Source organism: Cicer arietinum, chromosome 8 (assembly GCF_000331145.2).
Source record: "Cicer arietinum cultivar CDC Frontier isolate Library 1 chromosome 8, Cicar.CDCFrontier_v2.0, whole genome shotgun sequence".
NCBI classification, from domain to species: domain Eukaryota; kingdom Viridiplantae; phylum Streptophyta; class Magnoliopsida; order Fabales; family Fabaceae; genus Cicer; species Cicer arietinum.
In genome coordinates, this window is record NC_021167.2 from 23,904,679 (window position 1) to 23,930,104 (window position 25,426).

At 29.0% G+C, this 25,426-nt stretch overlaps 3 protein-coding genes and 1 long non-coding RNA gene across 4 annotated transcripts; 2 read left to right on the forward strand and 2 right to left on the reverse strand.

Annotated features, from left to right (window-relative positions):
* The first annotated feature begins 1,773 nt into the window (after positions 1-1,773).
* On the forward strand, positions 1,774-6,676 carry LOC101497153 (alcohol dehydrogenase-like 6). The gene is made up of 10 exons (XM_004512625.4): positions 1,774-1,933; positions 2,064-2,200; positions 2,549-2,586; positions 3,142-3,464; positions 3,941-4,023; positions 4,205-4,280; positions 4,381-4,442; positions 4,876-4,971; positions 5,321-5,482; positions 6,267-6,676. Exons 1-10 carry the CDS (start codon positions 1,894-1,896, stop codon positions 6,381-6,383), a joined length of 1,134 nt encoding a protein of 377 aa, XP_004512682.1. The 5' UTR covers positions 1,774-1,893; the 3' UTR covers positions 6,384-6,676.
* Positions 6,677-6,848: 172 nt separating this feature from the next.
* On the reverse strand, positions 6,849-10,820 carry LOC101496834 (uncharacterized). Its single transcript, XM_004512624.4, has 4 exons — positions 10,474-10,820; positions 8,469-9,429; positions 7,865-8,031; positions 6,849-7,487 (listed from the first exon to the last, which is right to left on the reverse strand). The coding sequence occupies exons 1-4, from the start codon at positions 10,665-10,667 to the stop codon at positions 7,280-7,282; spliced, it is 1,530 nt and encodes a 509-aa protein (XP_004512681.1). The 5' UTR covers positions 10,668-10,820; the 3' UTR covers positions 6,849-7,279.
* Positions 10,821-13,427: 2,607 nt separating this feature from the next.
* On the reverse strand, positions 13,428-17,797 carry LOC101496610 (uncharacterized). Its single transcript, XR_012161523.1, has 2 exons — positions 17,636-17,797; positions 13,428-13,726 (listed from the first exon to the last, which is right to left on the reverse strand). It is a non-coding gene; the product is annotated as an uncharacterized lncRNA (long non-coding RNA).
* Positions 17,798-22,735: 4,938 nt separating this feature from the next.
* On the forward strand, positions 22,736-25,404 carry LOC101496282 (uncharacterized). The gene is made up of 4 exons (XM_004512623.4): positions 22,736-23,040; positions 23,627-24,288; positions 24,400-24,498; positions 25,205-25,404. Exons 1-3 carry the CDS (start codon positions 22,962-22,964, stop codon positions 24,490-24,492), a joined length of 834 nt encoding a protein of 277 aa, XP_004512680.1. The 5' UTR covers positions 22,736-22,961; the 3' UTR covers positions 24,493-24,498; positions 25,205-25,404.
* The last annotated feature ends 22 nt before the right edge of the window (positions 25,405-25,426 follow it).

The following is a 25,426-nucleotide window of genomic DNA, read 5'->3' on the forward strand; positions in this document are numbered from 1 at the left end:
ATTTTATAAAATAAAAATATATATTCTATTTGACAGAAAATACACAAATTATCATTATATGTTCTACAATATAATTCAATATTAACATTTTTTTAAAATAAAAAATATTAAATAGTCAATTATATTTTTAAATTTTTACATCTTATTGTTGGGTTTGTATTTTACATTTTATTTTATCAAATAAATACAAGTACCATTATATGTTGAAAAATAAATTGACATTTATAGTTACTTTCAATTTATGTCAATTCATTTTTGTAGTAACATTTTATAAAGTAAAAATATATATTCTATTTGAAAGAAAATACCCAAATTCATTAAAAATAATCATAAAATACGAATCTATAAAAAATTATTAAAAAAATAATTTCCAATTATTAAAATCTATTATCTGTTATATATATTTAAAATAGACTCCGATGCCACACCAACTTATTTTTTTTTTACAAACTCTTGATGAAATATATTCAATAAATTTTTTTTATAACAACTTCTCATGCTCGCAATTAAAACATCATACTAATAAAACAAATAAATTTAGCTACGCTACAATATAATTCAACATTAATATTTTTTACATCTTATTTTTGTGTTTGTATTTTACATTTTATTTTATCTAATAACTACAAGTACTATTATATGTTGAAAAATAAATTAAAAATTAAAGTACAATGAGTCAAACAATTATCCTATATAATAAGTTATTATGCGAATTTTACAAAATATTTACAAAATTAAATTAGATGATTGTGATAAACATGATTTTCCTTCATTTTAATTTTCCTAATCATATTCAATTATTACAAATCAATAAAGTAATATTATAAGATAACTATATTTATAATACATAAAATATTACTTATAAAACTTATAAAATTAATTAATTAATATCCGCGCAGCGCGCGGGCCATAATCTAGTTTAAAATAATTTCAAGTCAAATAAAAATTCCAAGCCATATGAGTTTTGTTATTATTTATTGTTTACTATTAATTTTTCAATCTTTTAAGACATAACATAACAATGCTATAACAATTTAAGACTTCAATTCTGATTTCACTTTTTTTTTGCTTTCCATGTATTTACATCCGATTCTTACAACATTGTTGTTTTGTTTTCGTTCTCTTATTTCCCTTCTCCATTGACTGATTGACTCAAACCAAAACTATTCATAACAGAGCAAGTAATAGTTTATTAAGTGAAAACATTGTTTTTAATTTTATAAATGTGCGTTAATGTTTTTTTAAAATAAATTATTATTATGGAAAAAATATAAAATGTTAGTTAATAAAAATATATTTTAAAAAAACAAATCTTAACTAGTGTCTTAATGACATTGTTTAACAAAAAAATGTCATTAAGAAATTCTTAAACAATGTCTTAAAGACATTTGTCAACAATTTTTTCTTTTATGTTTTTATTGTTTTTAAAATTGAGAAAATTATTCGTTTAAAAAATTTCTTATTTCTTTAATAATATTTAATCTAATAATATTGATATTTGTCGATTGAGTTAACATAAATTTCAGTAAATAAAAAATATTTTCATAAAAATAAACTTACTATATTCAATTTTGAATATAAACAATAAAAAATATTTTACTTTAATTAAGATTAGTAGTTAATATTATTGAACTTGTTATTGTAATAAAAAAAAAAAAACAATTGAATGTTCTAAAATATGCTTCACTGAAACTTGTGTTACAAAATTACTTAAACATTATTTTAAAAATAATATCATTAAAAATTAACTGACATTTATGAATATTTAAAACAATTATTTCCTGTATTTCACCACCACTACCCACCTACCAAACCACCACCAACAACAACTTGAGTTCTATTGATTTAAATTTCTTTTCAGTTCTTTTTCTTGTTCAGTCAGCAACAGCCAACATGGATTCTTCATCAACCCCTCAAGTCATAACTTGCAAAGGTGAATGCAATTACCATTTACTTTATTTTATTTTTTATTTTTTTATATATTTATGTATATATTTGACTATGGTTATGACTATGATTATGTTATGTCCATTGTTTATAAAAAAACAAAAACAAAAAAACAGCTGCAGTGGCATGGGGAGCTGGAGAGGCATTGGTAATGGAGGAAGTGGAAGTGAGTCCTCCTCAATCATTGGAGATTAGGATTAAGGTTGTCTCCACCTCTCTCTGTCGCAGTGATCTTTCTGCTTGGCAATCTCATGTAAGTAAATATCTCTTATTTTATCATAATATCATCACTAAAGATTTAATTCATATAAATAATTTTTATAGTGTAATTAATTGTAATCGTCCTATATTGAAAAAGATTGAATTTAATCATAACTACTTCTAAAGTCACGTGTTTGATTCGTTGTGATTTTTTAGTGAGCGTAAAACTTTTTATAATTACAATGTATCAAAATTAGGGAAGTTCTAATATGGACCACGGTCTACCATAGACTGATAATGGATATTTATTTTTGTCATGATCTAAATTTTTTATTCTAAAATATAAGATTATGTGGAATTAATTAATTACATTTAACATAAGGTGCTTTTTTGTATGCAGGCCATATTTCCTCGCATATTTGGCCATGAAGCATCTGGGTAATCTACACTTAATGTTCTATTGTTGGATTAATTAATTTAACAATAAGTTATTAGTGATCCTTTGGTTTATTTATTTGAAGATCTTGAAAAGAATGTCTTTTTTTGTGTTTCACAATTAGCAAGTATGAATTGAGAATTTGATCAAATAATGATGAGACACAAAAGTTCAGTTAGAGTGACAATGATCAAATATGGAAATGAATTCCTTGCATTCAAAGTATCACACACTACAATTGATTCATCGAAATCGTACGATGAAGACCAGACGACTCAAATCACAAATAGCTTTTGAAATCCGATTTACTGAGTATATAATTTGAACAGTTTGATTTTTCGTGCAATGCATGAGAATTGGATAATTGTAGCCATTGTTCTAAATTGCGGTCCACAACTACAATTGTGGCCACATCAGCTGCATTTTGATGCAAATATAACCGTAATTGCAATTTAGAACCATGATTATAGCATCATAGAGACGACTTCGATGAAATTACTGCGAAAAGGGAAATTTTCCTTTGTAGATATATTGAATATAGAGTAATGGTTTTGCAGGATTGTTGAGAGTGTAGGGCTAGGAGTGACAGAATTCAAAGAAGGGGATCATGTGCTAACAGTTTTCATTGGAGAATGCATGTCATGCAGACCATGCAAATCAGGAAAAAGTAATGTTTGTCAAGTTTTGGGATTGGAAAGAAAGGGTTTAATGCATAGTGATCAGACGACGCGATTCTCAGTAAAAGGAAAGCCTGTTTATCATTATTGTGCAGTTTCAAGTTTCAGTGAATATACAGTTGTCCATTCTGGATGTGCAGTGAAAGTCAGTCCTCATGTACCTCTTGAAAAAATATGCCTTCTGAGCTGTGGAGTTGCTGCAGGTAAATTTTTCCAAGAGTTTATTATTACCTATAAAGTAATGGAAAGATAAGGTTCAAGGAAATTCTAGTAATCAACATTAAAAACTTAAAACCTTGTTACTTTTAATCTTTGTAGCACGAACTGTTCATTTGAAGATGTGTTTGGTGTTTGACATGTGCCGATGTCTGAAACTGATACATGTGGTTACATTCAATCATTTTCATTTTCTTAAATTATTATTACTGGTACTACGTATCATTGGTAGTGTTATGTCTGGTATCTATGTTTGTGTTAATGTTTCATGGCTTTTAAGTTCCTAAACTGAAGTGGCACTGGTAATAGGTTATCAATATTAGTGTGATGTCTGATATTTGTTCTGTGTCAAGGACGTAGTTCTCAAAGTGTTGTTTCTCAACGGAGAGCATTGAAATTCTAATGAAATTAATGATTCTTTGTTGGTTGTTGATTATCTGACTCATTTCATTATTAACATTAGGTCTGGGCGCAGCATGGAATGTTGCAGATGTATCGAAAGGATCAACGGTGGTTATATTTGGTCTTGGAACTGTTGGCCTTTCTGTAAGTCCAAGTACTCACCAACTATATCTATCTTATCTTCTGATGAGGACCTCAAAAATCACGAAGAGAATTTATATTTGAATATGAATTCTTTTCGTGCTCTTGAAGTCCTCACTCCTCATAATCTTCTCAAGAGACGAATGATATAATATTTTCCAAATCCAACTTTCATGTTCAATAGGTTGCTCAAGGTGCCAAACTAAGGGGTGCATCTAGAATAATTGGTGTTGACAACAATCCAAAGAAGTGTGAAAATGGTAAACATAATCATTTCCCGAAGTTACTCTAAATTTATATTTAAACATGTCACAATCTCTTGATTTACTATTTGTTGTCTTGTTGATTGTTACCACACAGCTAAAGCTTTTGGGGTTACAGAAGTTGTTGATCCGAATTCGTACATAGAACCTATTGCGCAGGTGGGTTGTTCGTCTAATTACGAAATATCCAATTTAACCTAATCAAATAATGTCATTCAGTGTTGTCAAATAGCAGATGTAGCGTCACTATAGCAATATAGCGTATTGCAATTTTAACAAACTGTTATTGTTCCGCAATACATGGTATAGAACAACATGTTGCCAAATAGCAGCTATAGTATGGTGGCGTAGTAGAATTTGAATAATAAACCAATATTTTCTGTGGTCCGTGATTGACAACACTAATCTTATGGAGAATATGACATATACTTGTGATCGATGACTATCAAAAGTATGCCGCAAATAAATTAATTTATTCTTAATCTTATTTAAGTCAATTATGATTTTGCTTCAGCACATAAACTATGAAGACATGAATAATTTCACATAAGTTATAAGTAACATCACAACCATTTGTGTTGAAAATTTTCAGGTTATTAAGAGCATTACTGATGGTGGAGCAGATTTTTCTTTTGAATGTGTAGGTGACACTGATATGATAACCACTGCATTGCAGTCATGTTGTGATGTAATACTCTATATCCCTATAATTGTGTTTTGATATTTAAAATCTAAAATCATATTCTGTCCGTTCCTTTTTAGTTGTTGTCTTACATTTATTTACACCGTTACACATACCAAGAAAATGAACAAACTTTGTTACTTTTGGTGGAATTGTTTGTCTTTTTCCTTAACTAATTACTCTCTATACAGAGTTAAGCGTATTATTAACAAAATAATAGTTAATGTTGCATTGAACTTTAGAAACGACAAATAAATAAGAACAAAATTCTTTTGTAAAAGCGACATTTAAAAAAGAACGGAGAGAGTATACATTTGACTTGAATTTCATTCTGTTTTTCCTTTGTTTTTAATAGGGATGGGGTTTGACTGTAACACTTGGTGTGCCAAAGGTGAAGCCTGAGATGTCAGCTCATTATGGACTATTCCTAACAGGAAGAACATTGAAAGGAACTCTATTTGGAGGATGGAAGCCTAAATCTGATCTTCCTTCATTAGTAGAGAAGTATATGAACAAGGTAAAGTAACAATACTTACAATATCTCCTATATCTAAGCATAACTTTATATATTTTTACTTTAAGATGAAACATGACAATGTCTACTTCTTGACCAAAATATCATTTCCCTTTTCTTTTCGTAAAATATAGTTGTCTAACCTATTCCTAGTAAGCAAGACATTTTAGACAATTACGTTTTCTGCATTAAGGGTTCTCTACAACTATTTTAAGGTGTCATTTTTTTTATACGCAGATCTTAGTTGTTAGTACGTTATGTTAGTAGTCAGAGTTTGAACCCTGGACCTCCTTCCCAAACTCCTTCAAGTGTCCCAGCTCAACCACTTGAGCTTCGCCTTGGAGACTTTAATGGCATTTTGTTATATAAAGTAATCATGATCATTGGCTGAAGATTAGCAATAAAGTAGTCAGAAATTGCATCATGTTACATGAACAACCCAAGGAGATAAGACAATATCAACCAAAGAAACTAGTAGTTTTCCATCTGTGCAAACTACCATGGTTTGAATCTCCATTGAGAGTGGTTTCCACATTTAGTTCCAGACAATGTTTCGACATAGATGCGCCTTTAAGACATACATACATTCATCACCTAACCTTATTTTTTTTTATATGAAAGAGATTTTATTTTTTATGAAGGAAAAATAATTGCTAGATTATTGCTTCATGTGCTTTTCTCCTTGTAGATTTTTATTCCTTACTAGTTTTTTGTGGAGACAGATTCCTTAGGCATTGTTTTTTAGGCATAAAAATATGTACTAATGTAATGATAAATAAATATGCAGGAAATCCATATTGATGACTACATAACACACAATTTGCCATTTGATGAAATTAACAAAGCTTTCAATCTCATGAAGGAAGGAAAGTGTCTTCGTTGTGTTATCCACATGCCAAGATAAATTCTTATGGCTTTTTGTTTTTTACAAAAAAGGGGAAAAATATTGAAGAAATTAACATCATTGAGTATTTAGAACAAACTAGCCTGGTTTTCAATTGTACATTGGTGAGAATTGTTTATAAAAAAAAGAAAAAAAATCGATCATATATGATTTTATTTTATTTTATCACTACGAAAACTTCAATTTGCTGCATTATTTGTTTAGCAGCTTTTATTTTTTGGGTATAAGAAGCACAACATTAAAATGGATAGAGATGAAAGAATATCTATAAACTTTGGGAGTTTCTATTGCCACCTCTATTTTTTCTAATACACCCTTTTGGCATTTTTTTTTTTTATCCTTGTGAGAAATACGTATGGCAATAACCATTACATGTATTTAGTTTATACACCCCAAGTATTTGCACCACAGTTTCGAATTTCAATCGTATGATCTCAAATTAACGGAAGAGATGTTTTCAGAAAATATGCAAAAAACACCAAAAATAATTTGGTAACTTTTTACAAGCATTTCACATTTGAGTCAAATAAGGAATATCTACATAGAACAGAAACATTACACTACTCCCACCATTCTTCACTTGAGAGCTAAAAGGGAGTAATAATCAGTTAATTACAACAAAAGATGAAATGGCAAAAGCACTTTGCATTCATGGGAGATATAACTTAGGAAAGGGTCCACCCTGTAGTGGTGGAAGCACCGCCACCACTGACAACTTGAATGGTGGCTCCAAGTTCCTCAAAATAAGAAAACGATTGTCCGTTGTAGGTGCAGCACCATCATCCATTTCCGTGTCCTATGCACTCAAAATCACCAACAAAAAAGAGGCTTCTTTGGCAAGTGCATATGCTGATCAAGCGTCTGTGTGAATGCTCCTCCTTTAACACTTTTTGTCCCTAGTCACCGGTTAAGGCTCTTGGTCTATGTTCAATAGTAGAGAGGGACATCCCTGTCTGTGAAACTGCTCTGGCGAACGCCATATTTGCCGTCAAAGTTGGGGCGTGCCAATAGTCACCAGTGCCAAAGACAATCTTGTTTTTTAATGCTAGCTTCCTAGTTGTTGGGAGGCCCATCACGCGTTCCGAAGGAGTATCGGGAACAACCCTGTTGATGATCTCAAGCTTGTCAGTGCAAATATTATTTTTGGCATTGGCAACTTTGGAAAAAAAATGAACATCAACAAAGAAATTTTATGTCAAGTGTGAACATACAAGATTAGGTTTTAAAAAATCAGTAAACGCTACTAAAGTGTATGAGTCAATGTTATCAGTTGCAGATCACAGAAAATAGCATTTTATTCATATTCTGCTGTACTACGGTGCTATAGCACCACTGCCACTATAGAAGCTACTTGAAAACACTTTGGTTACTAAATAGTGTATCACAAAATCATGAAATTTGTTCAAATTCTGCTATGCTTTTTTATTTTGCAGATAAACCTAAGTGGTTCAAATAGAGAAAGAATAGCTCATTCAACTCACCTGAGACAGCTGATTAACTTGTCAGCTCTAAGTTTCTCATTGGGCCCTCCACACATTAGTACCAACTCCTTAAATTCTGAAAGAACACTCTCACAAATTATGCCATGCTTCCCACATAAGACTCTACCAAATTCCACATGGATTGGATTTTGAAGTTCAGACATTACCTAGTACAAATATTGAGGAAAGCTTTTGTCAATTCACTTTGACGCCGATGTAAACCAGAATAGTTTATAATGCAAATTTGGGTTAGTAACTAAATCATAGGAAGGACAAGTGATCAATACAGTAATTGGAAAATACCGAATATGATACATTTTTTGTGCCTTTCACTATGGATGGAGATGTGAGTAAATTCATGAACAAAAGTTCATCCATTTTATAAATTTTGGTAACAGACAAATGCTAAACTGAGAATCATTTGAAATGTCAAAACTGGATCATTGAGTCTTCATATTTTGAAAGTTTTGATGTTTAAGTTACAACAAATAATGGTTGCTGAATTGTTCATTGAAAAACTGGAATTTTTGTCACCAAGTAGGTTTAAGCATGCATAATAAGGTCAAAAAACACAAAGCAGGAGGCAAAAAAATCAATAACTCACTTGACCAATCACGAAGTCAAAGTTTCCCTTAAACCGTTGTCTCAGTTCAGTTTCTGGAGTGGCCAAAAGTTTCTCCGTTCCACCATTACTAATTCCTGATACAAAAGCTATCAAAGCTGTTGTATCAAAATTTACCAAATCACTCCCACCTAAAAGCTTCCTAGGCTCAGTCGATTCTGAATTTTCATCATCCAGGGAGCTCAGTTTCATTCCCATAATAACAGAACAGAATGTATCGCCGAACTTTGTTTCAAATTCCTCTTGTGATCGCTGTGGTCTAGTTTCAGCTTTATCTATTGAACGCTCAATTTGAGAGGAACCCCTATTAATGGCGTTTTCTTCCAAACAATGCAGTCGTGTTTCGTCGGCCTTTCCTACTGAAAACTTTACCGGAGAAGAATCCACAGTCGAACTTTCAACATTACATTCTAAATTTGGAACAACATTCTTGTCATCGACAATGTTGATTTCAAGGACACATGCATCTCTACACGATCTCGCGATAACATTTACCCAGTCACCTTCTGTTTCTTCCAACATCTTCGAACTGAAAACCGGAAATTCCAACCGGATTTCAGATGCCCCGAACTCATCCAAAAGCTTGTCATAAACATGGGTTGCAATCCCATTTGCAAAGAAAATAATAACTGAGGAAGGTCTTAAGGTTAAGTTAGATTTAGCAGCAGCAAGTACTTGTTGAATGCGTAGCTTCAAACCCTTACTTTTATGACATTCACTCCAAGAAATGTACTGTGGATTCCTGTCGGATACTATAATCCACACAGGCATCCCGTTGAGGATACACACCACATCGACATGGATGTCTTTAAGAGCAGAATCCTGCCGATCTTCACGAGTAACTGAAGGCGATAGTGGGATTGATTTGCAAACTCTAGAAACTCCACTTATGAAAGGCTGCTGTAGAATATGTACAACTGCTTCCAGGTGCCCAATGTTGACACTGTTATTATCACATTATAAACATAAATTCTCATAAATTATGAAGTAATGAAGAAAGCATCAATAGTTAACTACCCTTAATCAAGAAGAGGTGAAAAAATGATTCAAACTACACTACACCTAAATGAAGAGTAAACAAAACTATCAAAGTCAAAAACAATGTTATAGTTACATGGAAATGCTTTATCATAGTACAATTGCTTTTCGGAGTCCACTATATACAAAATAACATGGCATGATATTCGGAACTGATAATGTTATTCTTAGCAAGGGCATCAAATTCAACATTGAAGAACACAAGCAAGTCGGTCTCTAAAGTTAAGAAAAATGACAAAAACATCCCTAAAATTGTTAATTGATGGTCATATAATTCTAGAGATTACCTTATGTAGGCAAATATTTGTAATTAGTCTTAAAACTGAATACTCAAAATCAAACTGATCCCTGAATTATTTATGATCATCAATTACTCTTCATTTTTGTTACTCTTCACCAGAATGTATCCCATAATAACAATTCACAATTTTTCTAACGAATTTGTTTTTTTTGTTAATTTCAATGACTAACTAAGGATCAGTTTGGATTGACTTATTTGACCTAACTACTAACATAAACACTTATGAGACTGTTTGAAAAGTTTATGGAAACAACTTAAGACATGTCAATAAACTATTTTCAGATTATTTCCATAAACTCATGATAGATTATCAAAACAGCTTACTGTGAGCTTGTTTGTTACAACTTATTTTTTTTTAAATAATCACTTTCAGGAGCTTTCATCCGTTTGTTACAGCTTTTGAAAAAAAAATCAAAATTTGAAAATAATCTGTTTTGAGTAGCTTCTCATAAAAAACATTTTCAATAACCAATTATTTTTAATGAAAATAAAAATTATTTTCATCATTGTAAGCAAACACAATAGTTTCATTTTTTTTGAAGACAAATTAGTCACAATCTGAAAACTCAAAATCGTTATAACAACAATATCCACCAACCAAAAACATAATTAAAAAATAAAATAAATTATAAACAAGAACATGATTACCTAAGAGGGGTAGAAGAAGAAGTAGAGGATCGAGAGAGAAAAGCAAGTTCAGCACGTGCCAATTTGAGGAGAGTTCGTTTGCATGATTGTGTGATGTTTGAAGAAGATGGTAATTGATGAATTGCATCAATGACGCACGCGCATCTTTGCTTTGCTAATTCCACTTGTGCAACCCTATGATCCTCTTTCTCCATTTTTTTTAGTTAATTTTGGTTCAAAGTTGTTTACTTTTAGTCTTTAATTACAAAACCATTTTCTCCAATTTTTCATTTCTGCTTCCAGTTTATAGAATTTCTTAAAACCCTACTATCAAATTCTTCGTGTTTCCCCCTTTTCATTTTCTCGTCAATGCTAATTTATTATTAAAAAATTGTTATTTTTATCAATTTTTCTTTATAAAAAAGTTGTTTTTTTTCTTAGATAAAATAAAAAATAAACTCGCACAACAAAAGTAATTACTAAATAGTGATCTATATATGAGTATCTATTTTATATATGCATTAAATAAAAATAAAAAATGACATATTATATATATATATATATATATTTATATAATTTGATTAAATACATCTCTAAAATACTTTTATATTATATATAATAATTTATTTTGGTAAAAAAAAAATGTGTACTTCGTTATCTTGAATGTCATATGGATATTCACAAGACAAAAATAATTTAATGTTAAATTTATTGTTGAATATAAAAAAATAGTGTAGCATTCAATAATATAATTGAACTAATAAAATACTAAGCTATCATAATGTTTATTTATTTTTTTGTTTTAATTTGGATAATTAAAGATAAATCACTTTATAGCTTTTCGTTGTATAAATTATTATTATTATTTTTATAAAAAGGGGCTACACCCAAACAACAAGAATAAAAGAAAAAGTGAAAAGGAGTTAACAACTCATAAAATAGGTTACAACACTCTTATCAATCACAAAGTGAAAGAGACAAAATTAAGAATGAAGTTAAAAATGTGATAAAAGGTAGACAAACTTAAAACAAGCTTGAAAAAAGTATTTGTCATTTGATTGACTTCCCAAAAGACATGTCACAAGGAATAGTGCTCCAACTAATTCAAAATGCCGACAATATGATGGATCAACAAAATGTGAGGATGTATAGCACTAAGGTAATCCTAATCTAAACTAATAGGAATCTTGAAATCAAATTCAATGGCAATAGCTTTGAAACCTAATAAAGAAAACCAACTTCCAAATGATAACAAATACGTCATACTCATAGTCTGTGCAGATTGGGCTACCGCATAAAATCTCAAAATATTAGTTATATATTATTAATGTTCACAAACTATTATATGTTTTGTAATAGTTCAATGGCAGAATGTGATGTTTTCATTCATTCGATCCTAAGATTGAGTCTCAAAAGTTGTGTTTTTCTACATAGTTTTAGTTTAGGGCTTTCAAATTGTTTAAAACAATCCTAATAATAAGGATAACTCACAACCCTATCATAATTATTGAACAAACACCAAGAAAGATAACAATGCTAAACAAAAAAATCTCACGATAGTCACGAACCATACCCCGACAAACTTTGTACCGTCTATAATTCCACCTGTATTTTATTTTAAAATTTTCATAGTATTATGTTATAAGTAAACTTTTAGGATGGATTTAAGGGTGGATTTAAGTAAACAACTAAGTGATTATCATATTAATACTTATATATAAGTCAATTATTTTCATATAAGTTATTTTGTATATAACTAAACTTTTACAATTTACATTTGAACCAAGACCGAATTAAGTACTAATTTTTTTCCAATAGTTCTGGTGATATTAATATCATGTTGCACAAAAATGACATTATTACGCAGTTTTCACATGTTGTCTTAATTGAAGGGAGATAAAAAGATGAAATACATTTCATATAGTGTTTAATTCAACGAGTAGATGAGAGAGGAGATAATTTGATTTATGAAAAATAAAATTTTACTTTGTTTTACATTTAATGACATATTAAATAAAATTATATTTAAGAATTTTTTTTAAAAAAAATCTCGCTCAAATTATTAAATAAATAAATGTCTTCATATAAGTGTAAAGTACATAACATAAAAGGGATTTAGTTAATCTTTGTTATTTTTATCATCCTCCATTTTAGAATTCTTACTTGATTTTAAATAAAATGGATCGGATCTTCATGGTTAGCATTTATAGATTTAAAAATAAAATCTACATCGAAATCTGAATTGTACAGGTGTAACTTATTGTATACAATAACATTGCACACAATCCAAATTCAATCTTGAAAGGGAAACTAAAGTGGCAAGAAAATTTGTTACTCAATATGGTAGGAACAAAGTTGGAAATGTGACTCATAATTATTATACTAAAGGTGGTGAAAACATGAGCTCAAAAACAAAGCTTTTATTGAGAAAGAGGTAAAGTGCAAAAGCAATTCTAAGTTTTAACATTAATGAACTTCATGAACTGGTTGTTTGCACAAGTAAGTAACTCAAAGCAGAAACATCAACATCAGAAGAAGAATTAGCATGACAAGTGAAATCATTCTGGCATTTTCAAAAGAGTGAAGGACAAGAAATAGTATAGGCCAAGTCTAGTGCATACATGAGTCACAGACAAATAGAAAAATGATTAATGTTCCGAATCGATTACACCCGAAATGCACGAAGGAGTGATATGGAAATGATTAATGTTACGAATCGATTACACTCGAAATGCACGAAAGAGTGATATGTGTTTTAAATTTTCGCTCTCTTGTATAGTAACCGATCCAGATTGGTCAATCTGTTTTTGTTTATCATATTGCTTTCGCATCGAAACTTTCACACAAATAGCATTTCTGCTATAACTATTGTTGGATACATAAATCTAAATTATTTCTCAAAATATCAATATATTTATATAATAGTAAATGGAAGATAGTTTGTAATTCTGAAAGTACTGAAATTAAAAAGAACATAGAAAACTAAAAGCATGTAAATTCAACAAGTTCAAGAGATGACACCAATGGTGCCAAATTTGATGTGCCAAAAATGATAGATCCAGACTACATCAAATGATAAAGTACATAAATAAGTTCAATATAATAATAATAATATATTTTTAATTTAATTAACAGGACCGATGGCTTCATTCCCAAATTCCAAACATTAGGAATATTAATCCATAACTTCAATACCTTCAAATGACAATGAATTGCTCATGTCTTATACACCAGGATTGAACCCTTGCACCAGGCACCATTGCTTTTCCCAAACCTAAAAATTCATTACAAAGTTGTTAGGATAAATTTTCTTAGATGACAAAAAAAAGAATGGCGAGCAAATACAAAAAAGTAAAGTTTAAATATGATTTTAGTCCCTATAATTTTATTGTCTTTTGTTTTAGTTCTTATAAGTTTTTTTTGTTACAGTCCCTGCAAATTCAAAATGAGTTGATTTTAGTCCCTGACATCAGCTTGTATGGCAATCTGGCATGATCTTATTGGACCACTTATGACATCGGGAGACTAAAAGCGACCGTTTTTGAATTTGTAGGAATTGAATCCAAACTAAAAATTTACAGGGACTAAAACCAAAAACGCTATAATTAGATGGACTAAAATCATATTTAAACCAAAAAAGTAATGTCGGGAAAGAGAAAATCAAGACCATATTTATTGGCTTCAAAGAGAAAAGCAGCGGACGAACAGACACGCCAGTGACAGCGTTTACACTAGTATGATGAAAATTATAAAGAAAAGAGAGAAAAACGGTAAAATGAACATAAATCCTTGAAAGCAAAGAGAGGAAAACACAAAAAGTAAAACAAAGGAATGCATTATATTTGTACTCTCCCCCCGCTTCACCTTTTTCTGGATCCGTCCCTGCTTGTGATCTACTAAGTCACCATAGCACTTATCGGGGAAGCGACTTAGACAAACAAGATATATGCAATGAATCCTATTGAATACTGTCATCCAATGTTATTAATGGTGGATGGTGGCTCCAAAAGGAAGGCCAAAAAACTGCCATATAAATATCGCAGATTGCGTTGTAGACTAAGGCGAAGCATGGAGAATATAATAAAAACAATATATACACACAAAAAGAAGTAGAATAAAACTACATAGTAAACAGAAATGTGAAAACCACTGAACAAATATCAAAGAGAACATAACTCAGACTCAAAACAAGGAAGAATAGAAAGAGAAACTAGATATTCGGAGCATAAATAGAAATGGAGAAAATAGAGAATGATAGGAGAGGAAAGATCAAGGGAAGAGGTGTTACCTGAGAAAACCAAAACATTCATTTCCAAAGATGAATGAATAGTTCCTCGGGAATGGTCTCTTATGGAAGAGGTGGTGGAGGTGTTATGGAAAATGGATCTTGATCCAATGTTGGGTTGGTATTTGTAGGAAAACGTAAACGCATAAAACGTGAGCAAAGCATGTTTGGCGTTCCGAGGTTTGGACCACACTCACGCATAATGTGTGACCTCTGATCTGTCAAAGATTCTTAAATTTTATTCTTAAAACAAAACCAAAAGATAGTGACTGTTGTGGTTATCAAATCGAGATTCAAATCGTGGATCAGAAGACTTACTTTTCGAATCATGAATTGAATCTTATTGTGAATTGTAAGATACGTTACCAATACAAATATGACATTTTTATGGAAAAACAACTGGCATATCAAAATTATAAGCTAATATATCATCTACTAACCTCAAAATAATTCAAAATTCAAGTCCTAAATCAAATGATAGAAGAAAAGTGTTTGGCTATACAAAATTGACACACAAAACAAAGTGGTTGTCTACACTAAGTTTAGGTACACTACACACTAGAGATTCGTATTGATTGGATTTAATTTTGTATCGAATTGAGAAACAACTTGCATGTATCGTAAGATACTGATAACCATGGTAACAGTTGCTTTTCCACCATATTCGCAATCACTGCCAAAACTGATATGGCAAAAGCAACCGCCCTACGCTGCCACGAGAAACCAGCAACTCTATAGCCATTTTATGGCTTTTTTCTGGAAAATCGCTACACCATGGCAGCCAATTAACAACACTGCTATCATTTAGACAAAAAGACTTTGAGTTCAAAAGGAGCTTAGGACTTCCAAATCGCTTTATTGAGAATAAATCCAGGAATGAGTACAAAAATGAGAGAATCATTTACAAGAAAATACTCCATATGAATCCATGGTCCAACTTCCAATATCTAGATCAGAAGAACAATGAAAAGAATATAATGAAACCAGGAGGAATTCTAGCTTATTGGTTGATGTATTGTTTTTAAGAATGCAAAAGTGAAAAACAAAGTAGTTTATGACACACTCAAAGTACTTTCCATTTCAAATCCATTGTGCATGTGTGCACCTATTTTCTGCATTCCACTTAACATTAACAAATATTCAACACTCTAGGCTTATCAATTGCAGCAGACTTATCGGGTGATGGCTCAGACTAATTTCATGTTTTTGGAAAAAATTTATTGGTTTGGTATTATTGAAATCTTGGTCTAATTGAGCGATTACCATTACACTATTGCCTTAACAAGCTTGTTGGCATTATTTTCAAAGATACAACAAAATCAGTATAAATGAGTATATGCAATCTTTAAGATTGTAAGCTTCCTTACAAGTATTCACCAACTACCTAAATTCACATAATATCTCAGACACAATCATACATAAATAGTAAGTGATAACAAATGGGGAAAAAATAGGAATCATGTAAACATTAGTTTTAGTAGGCCTCATGACTCCTAGCATTACCAATCCACAATGTATGCTTGCAAAACAAAGTAGCATATTTACTTATGTTCCAATCAACTCTCTCATAGACAATTCTACAAACACAACATTGGAAATAGAAAAATTCATTTATGTTTTCCATTGAAAATAGGAGCACTTTAAGTCTTAGGTTCATGTATGTTTAGATTCATGTACTTAGGGAGTTGAACTTGTATTTATGTCTCCTTGTAATCATAGCATGTAATTAAGTATAGAGTGTATATAAATACCATGGTTCCTGAGTACTTTACTCACTCAAGCACCTTCAAAAAAATTCTTTCTTCCTATTTTTCACACATAAATTATCCTCAGAGGCTACATAATGAATGAATAAATGAATCAATGTTGTCAATCGAGGATAAAAAAAAGAGTAGCTTGTGCAAATTTCGCTATGCTATAACTGCTACTTGGCAAAATTTTGTACTAAATAGTGTATCGCAAAATAATAGCAATTTGTTCAATTTTCGTTGTTATTGTGCCACTGTTTGACAACATTGGAGTGAATGAATCACTACACACATATATTACCCCACAAAGGATGAGTCCTACACACAACAACATATAATCAAAATGTTCTTCACTACCTTCCATCATTGTTGTCAAATAGCGGCTATAGCGTAGCTAAATTTAAAGAAATCACAAATATTCCACAGTATGCTATTTAATACAAAGTGTTTTTAAATAGCGGCTATAGCAATGTAGCATAGCGATATTAAACCGCTATTTTCTGCAACCCGCAATTGACAACATTGCCTTCCATCTATTATGCAGCAATGACAAAGAAAACACATCAATCCATTTCCTAAGAACCACATATGTGAATTTCTTACATCACAAAAATTGAAGTAACTACCTGCTAGGGTTTTAAATAAAGGTCCGAAACCGCGATCTAGGTCGCGACATAACTGTTTTGTAAATTACCGAAACCACAATGCGGCCATGATTAGGCCGCATTGGCCGCATTTGACCACAATTCTCTGCAATATCACGACAGCGATGTAGCTGATTTAAAAATTAAAACCCTACCACCACCACCACTACTTTAGTAATCAAATAAAGAGCCATTCAATGAAATAAATAAAATCCTTAGACAAAAATTAAATAAAAAAATTGCATGGTCTAGCAACAATAATAAGTACATAAAGATAACCAACCAACCATATAAGAACTACTATTAGCATATTGAAAAATGAATGTACACACAACCACATAAGAAACACTGAAAGGTTTTATCAAAAACACACAAAAACAAAAACAAACACAAATGTCAGAACCAAAGATGTTTTTTTTAATAATTTCATAAAGAACAAAAAGCAAAACTATGTGAATGTGTGAAATATAGAAAATGGGTGTGAAAGAAAATGGTAAAAAAAGTACCTTTGAAGAAGAAAAAGATGTAATGAGAAGATGGGTATGGAAAATGGCATGACCCAGATTGGTAAATTGGTTTTTGAGAAAGAAAAAAAAGAAAGGAGGGAAAAATTGGAAGGTGAAGGTGATTTCTTCAGACCAACCATAATTACATTGCTGCCACGAATGTGTGTTACTGTTGTTTAGCTTCTTTTATTTATTATTATTATATTTTACAACAAGGTTCTTTCATTGTTATTTATTATTATTGTTCTAGTCAAAAAAATAATATTATTCTTGCTAATATATTATTTACTTTTTAAAAATGAAAATTTAATGCTTCTTACTATAATATTCGTCTGTTTTAAATTTTTTAAAAGTGATTTTTGTTTTCTGCTTTTATATGTAAATTTTTAAAAAAATTTATTTAAAAATAATAAAAATTGTTTTAGATTTATTTGTTAACGATTAAAAAAGTAATTTTGACATTTAATAATTTAGATATTTATTATTAAAAATTTAAAATGATAAAAAAATTAAAACAGTATATTTTAAAAATATTTTTTATGAAAAACTTTTCAAAATAGTTTTTTATTTTAATTATTTTTTGAAATTTTATCATAAAAAATAAGTTGTAACTAATAGATGAAACACTTAAAATGATATTTTAAGATAAATTATTTAAATTAATTTTTTATTTGAAGTTTTAATTTTAAAAATGTTATAACAAAAATAAAAAATATTTAGTTAAATAAATTTAAAAATGCCAATTAAGTATGCAATTGATGAAGTAACTTAAAATAAAATTCGAAATTAATATGGCAATAAAATCACATAATAGTTTAAATAAATTAATTATTATGCTCTAATTATGTTGAGCTTTTTTGACATTCAATTCAATTAAATAACGCAAAAAAATACTTTGGTATGTTATCTCCCAAAACATCTCCACAAATGTAGTAAGTATACGGTGATATTTGATCGAATTTATACAAAATTAATAAGAAAGATGCATATAAATTAAATTCATATTGTAAATTTAAATAAATGAGAATATTAATGATAAAATAAAAATAATAGATTTTGGACACGTTATATAAAAGATTTTTTATTCTTTTGTAAACCCATTAAAAGACTTCTCCCTATTTGTAGTTTTTTTAAAATTTTAAATATATTTTATTGAATTGAAATTTAAATATAATATTCAGTTGAGAAGAAATATATTTAGATTTAAATAAAGAAGAAAGTTAATAAGAGAATAAATTACAAGCATAAAAATAAAATTAAAAATTAAAAATAGAATTAAAACACATACCATAAAAAACATTTAAATATTTACTTAGGCATTTTAAAATTTGAAGTTAGTTTTAATTTTAAATTGAATTATCCAATAAATTTTACCATTGGTATATTCCATTAAAACTTAAAATGGGGAGAAAATTGAGAAGAAAATAACTCAATAGTTTTCTTTTTATTTTTATTTTTAAATAAGAGTCTTTATTAAAAAATACATATAAATAAATATAAAGATCAAATAAATTTTGACATGACACATAAAACTTTTAAGGATATTTATTTAATATCCATGAGAAAAAGTTGGGTATCGTATCATAAGGCAAAATGCATTAAAATTTTCAATTACTTCAAAAATAATTAAATATAAAAAAAAAAAGTGACTTTAACCGATTTATTAGTTGGTATTATATCCAATAAAATTTTAAAGTATGAGAGTTGTTATTCTAAATTATATTAAAAGAAAAAAATTGTTACCTTAAATGAAATTATCTTAAATTAAAATTTGAAAATAGTTATATTATGTTGAAATAAATCATATTAAGATAAAATTAAAAATTGATTAAAAAAAACTAATGAGATGTTTGGTGGATAGAAGCAAAGTAGAGATATTTAGTTTGTTGAAATGATTTAATATGTATTTTTATAACATTCGCATTGACCAATACAAAAAAATCTACTCAAGATTAATAGTTTTGGATGGAGTAATTTCATAAGGAGAAGAAAATTTTGAGAATATAAGGTGAGAAGAAACTCACAAAATCAAAACTAACATTAGATATAGCTCTAACCAAAAGAACATTTAGGAAATAAATATTGGGCCTAACACCCCTGATATTTATTAAAAATAAGAGTTATTTATCACATTTAAATTATAATTTATTTATTTTTTATAATAATTATAATGTAATATATTAGAAATTTTGTATCAATATTATTATTTGAATAATTTTAAGTGCAATTGCATTTACTTTTAATTTTAGAAGAAATTATACTAGGTTTGTTATTTGTTCGAGAGTTAAAATGATATATACACATTGCAATTTATGCAACATGTGTACTTCAAAAATTGTGAAGTACGTGTAATTTTTTTATTATTATCCGGTACATGTATTTGTATTGTATTCGTGGGTATTATATACTTTTTTATTATTTTATTATAAGTGAAATTGATAATTTTCTTATATAATAATATAATATTATTTGTGTATTTAAGTTTAATTGTTGTTATAATGAAACACAATTTTTTTTTTGTATTAAAATTAATTTTATTGTGATTTTGTATTTCAAATTGAATAATTTAACTATCTTAATTAAATTATATAAAAAAAGAAATTATGATTTTCACCGGTGTCATATAAAAGATAAAAGTTGTCTCACCGTTTTGTAAGTTATCTAGCACATTTCCAAACATATGCTAAGCTTATTTTTCTTTTTCATCATTTCCATTTATGTAATACTGTTAGCTGTAACATTTAATTTTGTGTTACTTTTCATTCTCATGACCATTTTCAAGCTCATTATGAACTAAACACTTTGTAACAAATTATCAATGAAATTTAAGTAATGTTTATGAGTTAGTATAACATTTATTTATAGCATGTTTAACATTTATTTAATTAACCTATTTTACTATTATCTTTAAATGGGAAACTAGTCACTTTAAGTTTTAATGTTAGTTTTTGAACTTGAAAAAGAAAGATGGATGTTAAATATGGATTAAGTTTATATGTATATGTATGAAAATATGGTTGATGTTAAATGATAAGAATAAATACCATTTAAGTCTATAAAATAATAGAATTACTTGAAATTAATGCAGGGTTGGATGTGGTATGAACCTTAAAATCGCATCAGTGCATTTAAAAATCATAGTTACTATGTTAGAAAACTCATGATATTGCTTTGTTCTTAATAGTATAACATGATTTAACATTTTAATACTCATAAATTAAACTTATAATTGATATATATTCTTAACTTATTTTCATAACCTTTATTTTTAATTATATGTATTCCCATTTAGACTTGCATTTTAAAATCCAAATTTACTTTAAACTGTTTTACCAAAAATGTTTTTTTTATAACAAACAAATTAATTGTTTAAAAAAGTATTGAAATTAATAAGATACTTAATCCTCATAAAAACAATTTTTATTATACTACTTGTTTTTAACTGTGTATCATAATGAAGTGGTTTTGTGAAGCAATATGCTACTTGTTCCTTATAAGGTATTGGAATAACCTTAAACATGTTGGCTTAGATTTTTGTCTGGAACAACGTGACAATCCCTTTTTAATGTATTTTGTGCAAATGCAAAACAATGATCTCCACGATGAGTCACAAGTGTTATTTAAATTACTTCAATATATCATTAATCTCTTTTAAATATGCAATTTTTTTATTAGTTGCTTTAAGTTTTCATGTTTAATTTTTGTCTTTGTAATAATTTTTGTTTTATTTTTTTGTTTGCTCTTTTGTTTTAATTCTTACAAAATTGATTTTTATTAAAATTAGTCTTTATAATTCTTTATATCTTTAATAATTGAGGGATTAAAATAAAATATTATATATATAGGATAAACTCATTGGAATAAAATCCAACTTTACATAGATTAAAACAAAAGAACAAAGACAAAAAAACAACAAAGATATATTTGTAAAGACAAAAATCAAACAAAAAACTTATAAAGACAAAAAAAAATGCATAATTACATAAATGGATCATATATTTAAACTTAGTTAAATACAATAATTTTTCTACGAGTCTGCAATAAACATATGGATTAGAAAGTAAAGAGCCAAAACATTATGCAATTGTTTCACATTCTAAACTTCATGTAGATGTGTCCCAACAAACAACAAATCATTAACAAATAGGTCACGATAACATTGAATTTAGACTTATTAGGCTTTGTTCATAAGTCCAAAAAAGCATTGGATATTTTAGCATTTAAATTAACATTTCACCATTGCACAAATCTCATTTCTCTAAAAAGTCATTAACAACATTAAATCATATTATTTTTTTCCTAAATCATAAGATATTGTACAAAATATAATTTTGGGATCCATACTTATTTGATTATTGCAAAATTCTAACAATTTAATAAAATAAAATAAAATATATCGATTGGTTGCAGTAGTCCAAGTGGAACCTTTTTTATTTGACTATAGTAAAAAAATCTCACAAATACACAAAGCTAAAATATAAATTACTAGTTTTTATTAGTGTAAATATAATTTTAATCTCTCTAAATATATTATAGTCTATACAAATACACAATTTTTTATTTTTAATTCTTGTTGTTTTATTTTAGTCGAAACGAAATTAACTTATATAAATATCGATATATGAAATATATAAAATATTTTATTTTAGTCTAAAATAAAGATAAAAAAATAAAAAGTTGCATATTTACATAGACTAAACAAAAAAAATATTTTTACAAAAACTAAAAACAAAAAAATATAGTATTTAGAAAAAAAAACTAAAATAGTATTTAAACCTTTCCTTATTTATTATTGCAAAAATCTTCTATATATGATTCAATAAAATTGCAAGTCAACTTATTTTGAGGAAAAAGTTGTAAGTCATTAAAAATGAGTTAATTAGACATTTGAGTAGTTTACCTTACAACGAAAATATCTTAACAAAATTAACCAATTCCCATATTTCCAATAATAAATAATTACTCAAATTAAAAAAAAAATCCAATAATTACCAAGTTTGAAAATTTTCTAATTGTTTAGGTCCCAAAAGTTTGAATTTCTAAAAGGTGAAAACGACAGAACACAAACAACACAACAACCTCACCTTTTTTCATGCACTAGTAGCTGCATACATATATTCAAATCAAAACAAACACAACAAAACCATAAACACTATTTGTTTCTCGTATAATCAAATTCACTATGTTTTTTTCACAGTTTTTTTCTTCTTTGAAGATTTTTCTGTTGATTTGAGTTCAAAGTTTGTACCTTTTTAAGGTCCCACTTAAGATAAGAGTGAGTGAGACAAAAGGGTTATTTTTAACTCTCTAGCTATTTACCCTAATCATGCCTTCAGGTCCTAAGAAGAGAAAAGCTGCCAAGAGAAAGAAGGAAAAGGAAAACAACAACATCAAACTTTCTCAAAGTATGTACTTTTTACAATAATTTTTTCTTTTTTTTTTTTCAAAATTTTTGTTTAGAGCTTTATATTAGCATGTGCAAGTGTTAATTAATCATACATGTGTCCTTTTCCATTGTATATAAGGTTTGTTTATAAGTTTTTTTTTTTTATATATAGTTGGTTAATTTAGTTATATGGGTATCTACTAATTAATTATTCTTGTTCAATTTTGTTTTGAGAATTTTTGGTCAAATTGGGTAGATGGGTATATCTGTTAATAACTATGAATCACAGATATACACATCAGACTTGACATTGAAACTGATGCGTAGACACTGGTAATAATTTATAAAAAAAATATGTGTGATTGAATGTAAATACATGTATCAGTATCGTGTCTATCATGGACACCTTTGATCTGATGTGTCAGTGCTACATAAGTTAATAGTTATTGTCTTGTATTACTTTGGTTGTGAGTTTTTTTTGGACGGTAGGTGTGTGGATATGTAGCTTTGATTGATTGTATTTGGGGTTGTTGGGCACCTATGTATATGTTGATTTGGTTGGTTTTGGAAGATGATAGTTTGATTGATTCTATAAAAATTGTTAGGTGAGAAAGGGAGTGATGGCAGAGAATTTAATTCGTCTGCGAATTATGAACATAGTGACCATCATGATCATCCATTCAATTATGGAAGTGAAGAGGTGAAAGAGAGAGACCCATCAGCCGCTCGATCAAATACTTCCGATGTCATGTCCGTGGAAGAAGTTCGTGGTACTTCAAATGGTAAATCCTTAGCTGAGAAGAACTCAAAGGATGAGATTTATAATTTGCATGAAGAGAAAACTGCGCGTTGTGAGTTGGTTAAATCAGATGAATCTTCACCTTCAGACATGAACACGGTTAAAGTAATTTCGTCGGTTGAACTTGAAGAAACTAGCGGTAATTCAGCTGTTGAATATTCTATAAATTCAGTTAAGACTGCGGCGTCTATGTCTGAAGTAGAAAAGTGTGATACCGGAAGTGTGCCTCTAAATAATTCAGCAGTCCCTCCTATAGAGGTGACCGATCTTGCTCTGAAGACGAATGGGTATAATGTAGATCGCTTAAAAGCTGACGAGAATGCTAAAACATCAAGTTTGGAGAAACCTATGCCAAAGGAATCTGATAGTAAAGTGTTAACTTCGTCAACAGCTAGTTCATTAACTAAATTTACCAATGGGGCAGAACATACTAAGAATTCTGAGACACTTGAATGCCCCGGAAATAAGGTTTTGCGTTTTCTGTTGAATACATGTTTCATCACATAATTATTGATTTCTTTTCTTTTTTTGTTTGAAATTAATTTTGATTATATTTTTCTTTACTGATATGATATCCAGCATACTGTAAGCTTAGCTCCAAATATGGTGCAAAAGACTTCATTCTGGAGTTGCTGTGGTTTGTTTGAAGTTATGTCAAGATCAAATAAATAACTTCAGGTTTGACATCTTAAATTATTCTAGCTTGCAAATTCATACTTCTTCTTGAGTTGAATCTTGGAAGACACTGAGTAAACTCGGTGAATTTGAAGGGCACATGATAGTTAGGACAACCTTTATTGTTGTGCATGACTACACATTCCTCAATACACAATCCTATCAAGAGCCAAAACAATATATATTGAACAAATGTCACCTCTATAATTCTTTAAAAACATGTTGGGTATTTGTATGAGGATCAATATAGTCAACTTGCATGTTTTGTAGACCTCATGGAAACATTATGAAGAAAACATTTATTCAATATACATTGTTGTGATTCTTGATCTGATCATTTACTGCGTCCACACATATAGTCTGATGAGGAATGGGTAGCCACACACACACAATAAGAAGAGTTGTTCTTAGTGTCGACGTGTCCTTCGAATTCATCAAGCTTACTTCTTCGAAGATTCAACAACTCATGACAGATATTAAAGAAGAATGTCTTTAAGGGAATGACTCTAAAAGCGTTCCATAGTTTTGGAACTAAAAATGCTATATTTTTATGGCAATTTGCAATCTTTACTATTATTTGGTGCAGTTTGTTTTGGAATAAGATTAGGCAATTAGCTTCTATTTGGTTTTAAACAGATGGTCTTTTAAGGAAATCTGCAATCTTTTTACTCTTATGGTTTACAATTCCTATTTTCTGTTTTTCTTGCAGAAATACAAGACAAAGATCTCAATTTCCGCGCGAAACTTTTGAAGACTTGAACAAATGAGAAAATTGTACTTCCTGTGATGCTTTTCACCAATGCAAGTTTTTCTTGCTTCTTCTGAAATCTTGTTTGAGAATGTGTATATAATATTCTTTATTGCTTTTCGAAACAATTTATGCTATGTTTGGTTTCACGCTGGTTTTTATTTTCTTGCGTCTCAAATCGCA

Excerpts from the sequence above, each read along its gene's own strand:
- LOC101497153 (XM_004512625.4), top strand. The coding sequence starts at position 1,894 with ATGGATTCTTCATCAACCCCTCAAGTCATAACTTGCAAAG. Across the intron at positions 4,024-4,204 it reads TTGGAACTGTTGGCCTTTCT|GTTGCTCAAGGTGCCAAACT; the intron begins GTAAGTCCAAGT and ends CATGTTCAATAG. Across the intron at positions 5,483-6,266 it reads TAGAGAAGTATATGAACAAG|GAAATCCATATTGATGACTA; the intron begins GTAAAGTAACAA and ends ATAAATATGCAG.
- LOC101496834 (XM_004512624.4), bottom strand. The coding sequence starts at position 10,667 with ATGGAGAAAGAGGATCATAGGGTTGCACAAGTGGAATTAGCAAAGCAA. Across the intron at positions 9,430-10,473 it reads TCTTCTTCTACCCCTCTTAG|TGTCAACATTGGGCACCTGG; the intron begins GTAATCATGTTC and ends TGATAATAACAG. Across the intron at positions 7,488-7,864 it reads AAGTTAATCAGCTGTCTCAG|GGTTGTTCCCGATACTCCTT; the intron begins GTGAGTTGAATG and ends GATCATCAACAG.
- LOC101496282 (XM_004512623.4), top strand. The coding sequence starts at position 22,962 with ATGCCTTCAGGTCCTAAGAAGAGAAAAGCTGCCAAGAGAAAGAAGGAA. Across the intron at positions 23,041-23,626 it reads CAACATCAAACTTTCTCAAA|GTGAGAAAGGGAGTGATGGC; the intron begins GTATGTACTTTT and ends AAAAATTGTTAG. Across the intron at positions 24,289-24,399 it reads TTGAATGCCCCGGAAATAAG|CATACTGTAAGCTTAGCTCC; the intron begins GTTTTGCGTTTT and ends TATGATATCCAG.